The sequence below is a fragment of the Podarcis raffonei genome, chromosome 15 (genome assembly GCF_027172205.1).
Source record: "Podarcis raffonei isolate rPodRaf1 chromosome 15, rPodRaf1.pri, whole genome shotgun sequence".
Taxonomy (NCBI): Eukaryota; Metazoa; Chordata; class Lepidosauria; order Squamata; family Lacertidae; genus Podarcis; species Podarcis raffonei.
In genome coordinates this window covers 31953295-31964334 of record NC_070616.1, presented here as the reverse complement: position 1 = coordinate 31964334, position 11040 = coordinate 31953295, and the positions used below count along the sequence as shown (strand labels likewise).

General features: G+C 43.6%; 2 protein-coding genes across 2 annotated transcripts; both read left to right on the top strand.

The window, feature by feature from the left end:
- Positions 1–1225: 1225 nt before the first annotated feature.
- On the top strand, positions 1226–6152 carry LOC128402930 (protein PIP-1-like). Its single transcript, XM_053367383.1, has 3 exons — positions 1226–1298; positions 2344–2463; positions 4199–6152. Exons 1-3 carry the CDS (start codon positions 1247–1249, stop codon positions 4324–4326), a joined length of 300 nt encoding a protein of 99 aa, XP_053223358.1. The 5' UTR covers positions 1226–1246; the 3' UTR covers positions 4327–6152.
- Positions 6153–7102: 950 nt separating this feature from the next.
- ACRV1 (acrosomal vesicle protein 1) lies at positions 7103–10591 on the top strand. The gene is made up of 3 exons (XM_053367686.1): positions 7103–7585; positions 8407–8526; positions 10043–10591. Exons 1-3 carry the CDS (start codon positions 7534–7536, stop codon positions 10168–10170), a joined length of 300 nt encoding a protein of 99 aa, XP_053223661.1. The 5' UTR covers positions 7103–7533; the 3' UTR covers positions 10171–10591.
- Positions 10592–11040: the final 449 nt, after the last annotated feature.

Here is an 11040-nt window from a genome sequence, read left to right as displayed (position 1 = left end):
TGAAAACTAATAAAAAATATTTTAAAAAAGGAAAAGGAAATAATGCCAATATTGTTGGATCAATCCATCAACCTCTGATGGATGATTTAGAAGGATTGGGTCCAGCATCACTTTCGCTGCCCATGTGTGGCAGTATCTATACTCAGCGGAGTTACATCTCAACGCAGCTCCTTCCTTGAAGAGTTTGGATTTGATATCCCGCTTTATCACTACCCAAAGGAGACTCAAAGGAGTCTCAAAGCGGCTAACATTCTCCTTTCCCTTCCTCCCCCACAACAAACACTCTGTGAGGTGAGTGAGGCTGGCCCAAGGTCACCCAGCAGCTGCATGTGGAGGAGCGGAGATGTGAACCCGGTTCCCCAGATTACAAGACTACCGCTCTTAACCACTACACCACACTGGCTCTCCTTCTTTGGAAGCATCTTTGGGATTGAAGGTACACACAGTAGGCAATAAACACTCATGGACACCATAAAGATTCTGTCAAGTATAGAGGTTTACTTGACAGGTATAAATGCATATTGGTAGCAACTATATACAGACATTGACCACTGCCGTGGTCAAGGCATGCTTAGAGTCCAACAAGAGTCCAAAACTCTCTGTCTCTGCTTCTCTCACCACAAGGTGCAAGCAAGAGACTCACAAGTTACATGGAACCATTGCTATCATTACTTCCTGTCACACTACACATGTCCAAAGAACAGTTCCCACAGAAAATGTCCTTGCATAGACAAAACAATCTCAGCCTTCTGCTGCCTCTTGAAACTTCTTTTCTGTTCTTCTCTGTTTCTGGGACAAACGATTCTCTCTCACACAGAAAGAATATCCCACAAATATAGCTAAGTGCTCTGTGCACAGCAGAAATTGCATGGGCAACAAGACTCGTACAGCATACAAAGAATTCTGCCGTGTTTTGCCTAAGATCACGTGCAATACCACTTGTAGGCGGCACATAATCTCTGTACAGACAATCAGTTGAATGTGCAGAGGCTGGGACTGAGCAGAACAGGAGCAACCTCAATTCCTTCCCCCTTCATGCATGCGCCAAATGACTCAAAGGGATTAGATGTTCTGCATTAGCTGATCCCAATGATATGCTCGTAGCTTTTCATCCAAGCAAAACTAAAAGGTATGTCCTCTGTGGACCAATCACAGGCTCACCTCACACCTGATCCTCAGAGGTGGAGATAAATTCAAGTTGTACTCTCCTCACACGCAGTGCTGACGTGAAGGCAGAAGGGGCAGCATGAATAGGCTTCTGAATATCGTGTTCTGGGTGATGCTATCCATTGAGTTGGGTAAGTCTGTGATGGGCCAACATGTCAATTTTGGTTTCTCTCCATTTCTTCACCACCCACCCCAGTATTAAATTCAGTTCTCTGCATTTCTCCATCAGCGTATACCTGATTCCAATGTTGTTACAGGAGCTCGAATAAGCTTTGCACCAGTTGCAGCTGAGGGAGCATGTTCAAATGGCATATCAAGAAAATGGGTCATCCTCTGCTCATGTAATCATTTTGTTGCTACCATAGTTCTGGGTTACTGCTGAATTACCTTCAAATGGTTATAGCATTAAAGATGACTAATGTATATTAAATTTCCGTGCCACAACTGTAAAGCTTCCCTTGTGGATGTGTGATCAAGTGAGCACGGGGTTCGTTTCTGGTTCCAAGGCCTGGTACAGTCAATTATTTAATTTTAATTTGACTTTTTCATGGAGGCAAAATTTTAATTTGACTTTTTTCATGGAGGTTGATTTTATTGGATGCAAATTTGGAAGTACCGGTAAATAGGGAGAGGCGCAGACTGGATTTTCACCAATGAAAAAGTGAAATTTCAGGTATGTTAGGGGCTCTTCACCTTCTTTGCTTCATTCACTGACCCTGCTTAACTCCACACTCTGCCATACACCCTTGTCAACCCCCTTCCCTTTGCACCTCACCCAACCTCTTTGCTTGGCCACCCCTCTTTCCACTCCCACTTCTGCAACCTCACCACTCACCAACCCCCCACCCTTCCCATGATCCTTGCCAAATTCCCCTTACGTCTTGGCCAAACTGCATCCCTTCCCCCTAGACCTCCCTCCAACCCCTGCTCATGCTGCCTGCCTCACACCACTGCCATTTTGGGGCCTTTAAATGCGAACTGAACTGCATCTCTACCCCATCCCTTCAAGCGGATTCTTTTTGTGTGTTAAGCCTGTTGTACAACCCACACGTAACAGAGTAACACCCACCACAGGCAAGCAGGTAGAAAAGGAACAGTGCCCTCTTGTCCTCTGGGACCAGATCAGTTTAGCTCTTTCAAAGTTCATCGTTCACTTCCTGGTTCCTCTTCCCCTAGTTGCTGGCATCAAGTGCTCCCAGTGTGCATATCAGCTCCCAGGTAAAGGGTGCGAGAAATGGAGACGTCCGTGCAGACTGCACTCAGGGCAGTCATGCTACAAGCAGATGGTTTATTTTGGTAAGTGGTTATGGTTACTCACGACTCAGATCATGTAATATAGCCCAGGACCACGTAAGCCCTTGCAGCTTGATTACTCAGATCATCGGAAGGAGCACTGCTAGTTGTCCCTATGGTACAGAGGCCCAGCTGGCCTCCACTAGAAGCCAGGCATTTAGTTCACTGGTCCCATGCTCTTCTAACAGAGATGTGGCAGGCGCCCTCGCTCTTGATTTTCCAGTGTCTCTTGAAGACCTTTTTATGCAGACAGGCCAATGCGACTGTTTAACTTTTTCTTTTTTTCAACCAGTCTTTTTAACAATAATTTTCTATGGTTTTTATGGTGTTTTATTTTATTGCATGTATGCCACCACGCCCTATTGCGTTAATTGGTGGTATACCCAATGCTATTGTAAATAAATAACCAAGAAAGAAGCCTTTCTCGGAGCATATAAATGGGTTTTCTCCACATCATCACAAGGCAACCACAACCAACTTCTACAGCAATTAATGGACAAAGCTCTAAGTATGATCACTTTTGGACACAGGTAGGTGGAAATGGGTTTTATGGAGTGCTATTGAGTAATCCAGTGCATTCTACAAAGCAATCCTACAGGGTGTGGGAGGGAGGTGGAGAGTCATGGTGGAGCTATCACCATTTCTTAACCCAGGGGAGAAGAAATGTGTGTTGGGGTGGGGGGTGATTGTTTTTCATTTTTATCTTTGATTCTCTTCCATGACTTCTAATAGGAGTGAATTAACTCAAGCTCTCAGGCTGGCAGAGTTTCTGGCTCTGTTCTGGGGCATGTTGGGGGAATGAGGAAGACTCAGAGCTGAGATTCTCTTGGAACTCCAACCTGCAATAGAAATCCATATTCAAGAATCCATGCACTCACAGGGGCAGAGCCAAGCACCTGGGGGTGGCGCCTAGACTGCTGGGTGGAGCAATAAGTAAAGGAGTGGGACCTTAGGGAATGGTGAAAACGATCAGCTTCACAGCCAGAACAGAGGTGGAATTTAACTCTTTCTTTCCATGCTTTGTGCAATCCTTCCTCTGAAGCTACCATATGTATCAGGGGGAAATCCCCACTGGTGTCAGTGTGGAGAGAAAGGAGCCATCCAGATGGAACAAGCAGGACCTCTGTGTACACTGTTCTTGTTCACTCTCTCATAAATGCAACCTGTTGTCCATGTTTTCCAAGACAAGTGACTAGAGGGTGGGGAGTTTATAGGGCAAATAAGAGTGGTAACAAGGTGGGCTGGTGTGATGCAGTCCCTGAAAACAGTAGGCCAATACTACCAATCAAGGTTGCCAACCACTCATTAAAAAAACAACCAGTCTTATCTGCTCATGTTCTCTTAGCAGCACTCTGCTCTGCAGAAATTTATAGACGAAATGTTTCACTGCACAGATATGAGAACTATGATTGGTTAATTAATTAACCAATCACTTTCCACACATATCTCAAGGTGATATATAAAATTAAATAAAAACAGGTATAAGATCAGCTGAATGCCTGCAGACCATGAGATTCTTAAAGGCAGAGAAGCAGAGAATACTCAAAGTTGGCAACCCTACTACCAGGTTTTTGCCTCTGAAACAATGGTACAATGATGGCAATATCTATGATATGATCCTGTGACATCTAGAAGAATTCACTTGTAAATGTGTGATCGACATCAAAGCATTTGATCAGAAGGAAGGGGGAGGAGTTTGCCAGTTCCTGGATACACCCTTATATTTCTTCCTTTACAGGACGGACTCCTCTCCATACCATCAAGGGCTGTTCTTCTGCTTGCATAAATGTATTGACACCAAAGAAGCCTAAGACAGTGAGTGAAGACTATACTTGCTGCTCTGATCGAAATTTCTGCAACCACTAAGGCACAGTAGTGGTGTTTCAGTGTCAGTGGAGAGCATCATAGATTCTGCTTTCTGGGTGAAATTTCAAGGGCTGGAAGCTACTGCAGGTCTCCTTTCTACAGATACCTCTTCCTCTTAAGGCCAGGCTAGATGAGATCGAATGTTTGTTTTTTTCATGCCCTCAGTATCCAAAAATACAAAATTGTAACTATTTCCAACCACAGTTCATGTTTTAAAAATAAAAGCTCAGGCTATCAAAAGTGCCTATTTCCACCCACTTTAAGGAAATATTTAAATTACATGATGCTGGGGAAACAATTTTTCCCTATCTCATAATTCTAAAACCGGGGCAATCCAATGATGCTGAATTTTGGAAGATTTGGGGCAGGGAAAAGGTCCTTCTTCACACAGAGCATAGTTCAATGTATGAAAGTCTCTCTCACATAATTAAAAAATGGCCACCAACTTAGATGGCCACAAATAGGGAGCAGCTGCAGAAAAGGCCTTCTCTCATGTCACTACCCTCTGGACCTCTCATGGAGGAGGCACATGAGAAAGGGCCTCAGATGATGATTGTAGGGTCTGGGCGGTCCTTTAATTTCTCTCCTATGTCTAGCTTCCAAAGCAAATTTTTATCAGTTTATTTCAATTGCAGATTAATGTGGAAATAGTGCTGAAATGATTTATAAGTAGCATGGACCAGAAACTGTCTGATTACTCATCCCTGCATCTAGCTTTGTATTGCATACATTGCCTGTCAATAACTTTCCATGGTCACCATCAAGGCTGACCCTACTGTTGGGCACTCTGAGAAGGCTGCCTTAGCTGGCAGATAGTGAGGGGGCAGAATAAATCCAAACTGAAATGCTGGTGAATTTTCAGTGTTTGGAAGAAGGGAATGTGGCCTCTGGGTTGACAAGGGTTCCCCATCCCTGGATATGGGGTATCACCTTGTTCTTTTCCTCAGGTAGCAAAATGTCTTGGGTCATCTCTGGGCTCCATACTGTCTCTGAACCTGGAGGTCTTCTTTAGCTGCCACGACTAACAACCATGGATAGGCCACTCCTCCATAAATTTCCCTGATCCCCCTTTGAAGCTGTATAAAGCCATCTAAGTTAATGAGTTACTGAGTTATCATTCAACCCTGAGAGATGTCAATCTGACATTTTAATGAATGCCTACAGCTAAGGTGGTTTGATACTTATGCGTGAGCATTGGGTAGGCACTGCATCACACTTCCCCCATTGATTCTCCCACCCAGCAAGAAGCACATCTTCATTCTGCAGCAGAAAGGAATGTAGGGATACCTGTTAGATCATCTCAGAGTGAAAAAAACCATTCTGAGTTTCCAGCTGTACCAACAGGTGGTACATCAAAAAAGAACATCAATGCTTGGAACAAATCCACCTCAATCCGCCTACTCTGTCCAAGTTGGTTAATAAACCAAGGGAATTGCAATAGATATGGGTTGCCTTTTACACTCCTATAGTCTATGAGAGGAGCTCCAGAACCTGATCCATTTCAATGTGAATAGATTAAAGCCATTGATAATTCCTAAACCATTAATTAATGGTGCTGGAGGAGACCCTTGAGAGTCCCATGGACTGCAAGCAGATCAAACCCATCCATTCTGAAGGAAATCAGCCATGAGTGCTCACTGGAAGGACAGATCCTGAAGCTGAGGCTCCAATACTTTGGCCACCTCATGAGAAGAGAAGACTCCCTGGAAAAGGCCCTGATGTTGGGAAAGATGGAGGGCACAAGGAGAAGGGGACGACAGAGGATGAGATGGTTGGACAGTGTTCTCGAAGCTACCATCATGAGTTTGACCAAACTGCGGGAGGCAGTGGAAGACAGGAGTGCCTGGAGTGCTCTGGTCAGACATGACTAAATGACTAAACAACAACAACAACAAACCATTAATAGCAAATGATGAATCTAAGCACCATGAATTTGTCTAGTTTCCAATCAAAGCCATGTAAACCGGCGAGTTATCAGCCACAATGGGTTATGATTTCAGTTGCTTTGCACTGTAGTAGCATCCAAATATTTGTCCTTGAGGGTTTCCAGGGGCAACCAACAAATGAGAGAAAGAATGAAACATTTGTGGTCCTGGTGGCCATCAAATGCAATAGGAAAATAAGGTGTTAGGAGCTTTAATGTTCATTAAGTTGGGAGTTTCTACAGGTCCAGTTTTTCCAGACAGACATGGGGTCCCTCCAGGCAGGTGTTTTATTGAGGATATATTCTGCAACATGTTATTGACACAATAATAATACAACAGTGGTATATTTATTCTGCTTTGTCCTGTGAAGCTTCTCTGATCTTGCCACATTACTGCTGCTCAGTATAATATGGTACAATAAAAGTGTGTGGTTCTGTGGGGGGAAAATAAACCAGAACTTTTGTGGTATAAAAAGTTATGGAATTTCAGCACAAGCTTATAAGATAGGAACTGATTGGAAATGAAACAGTGGGGCCACCCCAAAACTACAGCCACAAAGAGTATTGAAAGTGAGATGTATAACCAACCTGATACCATCATTAAAGCACAATAAAAAACACATCCAAATGGATTCATAAACATTCAGCATTGTGATATCACAACATACACCTGAGTTCTCTGCACAATCAAAATATGGGTGGTGGATGGAAGCAGTAAAAAAAAATGGGGGGAGCAATGAATTGATGAAACATTTTTCTAAAATCCAGGATATGGACAAGAAAGGTTTGCTCCAAAATCCTCGCCTAAGCCTAGACAGGATAAAATGAAAATCACAATCCATGTCCCTTCTCCTGTTGCTCACCTGCCCATCTGATGGTCTGTGCTCAGTATAAATTGCATGGGCACCATGACTCGTACATCATACAAAGACTTCGAGGGAACTGACACTCTTGTATTGCTTCTTGGTGTTTTAGCTAAGATCACGTGTAATACCACTTGTAGGTGCCACATTATCTCTGTACAGGCAGTCAGTCGAATATGCAGAGGCTGGGACTGGGCAGACCTCTTCCCCCTTCATGCCTGCACCTAATGACTCAAAAGGATAAAACGTTCTGATCACAAGGATGCGTCTGGGGTTTTTCATTCAAGCAAAACTAAAAGGTGTGTCCTCCAGAAACGAATCACAGGCTCACCTCACATCTGATCGTCAGAGGTGGAGATAAATTCAGATTCCAGCTGCACCCTCCTTGCACATAGTGTGGACGAAGGTAGAAAACAGAACATGAATAGCCTTCTGTATCTCGGGTTCTGGCTGCTGCTGTCTGTTGAGATAGGTAAGTCTCTGGTGGGTAAGTTTCTTTTTTTCCCCGAGTCTTAAATTCAGTTCTCTATATTTCTGCATCAGTCTGTGATGGTTGCTGCTGCTGCTGCTGTTGTCAAAACGCCCTTGTGAAAGTTTACTGAATGTTAGCCTGCATGCATCTCAATGTACACATACAAACTTTTGCATGATATTGTTGCTAATGTACATACATTCCCCAAAGTCTAGGGCCAATTGAATCTGAGTATCTGTGCGCAGATCAATATAGCTGACTGGTTAAGTAGGTAGGTAGGTAGTCTCCTTTTAACCAGCAAGGCTGTTGTGTGTTCACCTGCTAAATGTACAACTGTCCTGTAGAGGAGAATGAAATAATGAAGTAAGCTGCTTAAACAGCCACCCAGTCAGGACCACCTTTTATGCTTCTATGATCTGGAGAAAATTATCAAAGGGCCCTGCAGGTTTAGCATCAAGACAGGAAGTTTCCTCTCTCCTGCACCCTGTGCCTATAGGGAGTGTAGTCAATTCCCCCCATATAGAGCAGGAGGTAGAGAGCACAGCTGCAGAGAAAGGAGGAAAGGTGTCCTAGACAGAGAGTCTGTGCTCCTCTGCCAGTTCTCTCCCCAAGGTACTTTGATATGCGTTTGGAGGTTAGTGAGTTCCCTTTGCACATTAACTCTTCCGTCTTTCTTTCTTTGTGGCTTACCAAGAATGGGCTGACACTGCAAGCAAACATTTTGAAAAGCAAGGAGTGAATTGGCTCTGATGGATTGTTAACAGGCTGGGTGATTTTTGCACCTTTCACCTGTTGATCTCATCGTCTTTGCTTTTCTCTAGTTGTCAGCATCAGATGTGCTCACTGTTATTTTCAGCATCCGAAAGGTACCTGCCTTGAGCGGAAACGTCCTTGCAGATTGCACGTGGGGAAGTCTTGCTACAAACAGACCGTCTACTTTGGTGTGTAATGACAGGACCACAGAATCATAGACTCTGAATCATAGACCACAGAATCATAGACCCACATTGTAGAGGTGGGACCCCAAGAGATATCTAGCCCAACCCCTGCAATGCAGGCATCACAGCCGAAGAATCCCAGATGGCCACCCCAATGTCAGTTTAAAAAGCTCCAGTGATTGAGGGTACACCACCATCCAAGAGAGTTCATTCCACTGTCAGACAGTCCTTAGCATCAGAAAGTTCTTCCTATTGTTAAGTCAGAATCTTCTTACTTGACATTTGAATCCATTTGGTTTGGGTCCTACCCTCTGGAGCAGCCATTTAGATCTTCAAATAGTTACCAAATTGGAAACTGCTTTATGCTGAATCAAACTATTGGTCCAGCTGGCTCAGTCTCCTGGTATGTCCCATGGAGGACCTTACGGTCTTCAAATAAAAACATCTTGGAGATCCTGGGCCACAGGGAGGTTAGGCTGGCCTCAACCAGAGCCAGGGTTTTTTCGGCCGTGGCCCCGATCTGGTGGAACACTCTGTCACAAGAGACTAGGGCCCTGCGGGACTTGACATCTTTCCACAGGGCCTGCAAGACAGAGCTGTTCCCCCAGGCCTTTGGCCAAGGCACATTCTGACCCCCTCCTTCTGTAATCCTCCTAGAACTCTAGCCCAATGGTTGCCATTAATTTGACTCTGAATTGATTTTAGAATGCATTTCAATTAATTATGATTTTATGTAAACTGTGTTATTTTTACTGTTGTTAGCCACTCTGAGCCCAGGTTTGGCTGGGGAGGGCGGGATATAAATAAAATTTTATTATTATTTTTATTATTATTATTATTATTATTATTACCTGCACTGACTGGCAGTAGCTTTCCAACCTTTCAGCCAAAAGTCTCATTCCATCCTACTCAGAGATGCCAGGAATTGAACATGCGAGTTATGCATGCAACATGGCAGCTCTACCACTGAGCTGCAGCCTTTCCCCAGGTCAATACAGTCACTTTGAATGAATGGTCAGACATGTCACAGTGGTTCCCTTGTGTACAATTTGTGGTGGAAGTGTGCTTTGGGGCATTGCTGTGCGCTCTTGCAATCATGGGCAGTTGCAGTCAAGGACATAATGGACTGGGCTTCTCAGTCCAAGAAGTTACAATTTATAGCTCGGATGCATCAAGCATGTTCAGTAACTTAAATGCAGGGATTAAGGGGTGATGTGGTGCAGTCCTCTGAAGACAGGATGTCTTCTCTCCTAATCAGGGCTGCTGTCTGCTCAGAAGTAAAAATAGCAGCCTCCTCTATTCACGTTGGTTAATCACTCACTCTGTCTTGCACATGAAGATGAGAATGGTCACCTGCTAATGCTTGCATCCCATGTTGTTCAGGAGCACAGGCTGATAAAAGTGGCAACCTTACCAACTCTCCAAGCCAGAAACAATGGTGCAAAAATGAGAGAGGCACTAGCTTGGTTTATTATTATCCATAGATGTCATGGTCCCACTAATCAATCTTCTTCTACAGGAAATACTCTTCTCTTTTCCAAGAAGGGTTGCAGCACCCAATGTGTTAATGTTCAAGAAAAGCCAGCAGAGAATACCATCACCCAGACTTTCAAATGCTGCTCTAATAGAAGTTTCTGCAATCTCTAAGTGGTGTTGAGTAGCACCAAAGCATCTGCTTTCTGAATGAAGTTTTGAGGGTTGGAAGCTTCTACAGGCCTCTTTTCCATCAATACCTCCCAATCGCAAGACCAAACTAGAGGCCATGATCCCTGATAAGGTCTCTCATCTTTTAAAAATTTGGCAAATACTAGCTAAACCAAGGAAGAAGAGGAGATGGAGATTCAGGTCTGTTGTAAGGAACGGCAAAGGGATTTAACACTTCTCCTGAACCCTATTTTCCAAAGGACAATCAAGATCCGGCTTCCGCCTTCAGCTGCCTCATTACCAAAAACTTTGACATACACAATCATTTGATTTATTGAGCAGAATTTGTTTACTGCTCAACTGTAAAGAAAGCCTATAAGCAGTTTATGGAGAATATAAAATTTAAGTTTTCCCAGTGCATCAAATAAACAGAAAACGTCAAAGATATCCACCCTGCTTGTTTTCCACTTCTGGTATGAAAAATGCTAAACCATAACAATTCCAAACCACAGTACATTTTTGTTTTTAAAGCTGACAATTTCCACCCACTTTACGAAAAAAATTAGTCAGTTGTGGGGAACATTTTGTCCTTCAAAGGTTGCTATATCACAACTCCCATCATCCCTGCCCACTGGCCATGCTTGCTGGGGTTGATGGGAATTTTAGTCCAGGAGCATCTGGAGGGCCAAAGGTTCACCTTACCTGGTTTAGATTATAAGTTGCCAGGAAAGCAATCATTTGAGAAAATAGATTCCACGAGAAATTATTTTAAATCCACTTTTCTACCTATAAGGACAAATATTTTTGGGTTCTGCCATAGTTGATTTTTAGGGTGCTTTGCTATTTTCCCAACAGACTTTTTATATTTAACAT

Coding starts and splice junctions, on each gene's coding strand:
- LOC128402930 (XM_053367383.1), top strand. CDS start 1,247: ATGAATAGGCTTCTGAATATCGTGTTCTGGGTGATGCTATCCATTGAG. Junction 1,299..2,343: donor GATGCTATCCATTGAGTTGG/GTAAGTCTGTGA, acceptor CTCTTCCCCTAG/TTGCTGGCATCAAGTGCTCC. Junction 2,464..4,198: donor CAAGCAGATGGTTTATTTTG/GTAAGTGGTTAT, acceptor CTTCCTTTACAG/GACGGACTCCTCTCCATACC.
- ACRV1 (XM_053367686.1), top strand. CDS start 7,534: ATGAATAGCCTTCTGTATCTCGGGTTCTGGCTGCTGCTGTCTGTTGAG. Junction 7,586..8,406: donor GCTGCTGTCTGTTGAGATAG/GTAAGTCTCTGG, acceptor GCTTTTCTCTAG/TTGTCAGCATCAGATGTGCT. Junction 8,527..10,042: donor CAAACAGACCGTCTACTTTG/GTGTGTAATGAC, acceptor CTTCTTCTACAG/GAAATACTCTTCTCTTTTCC.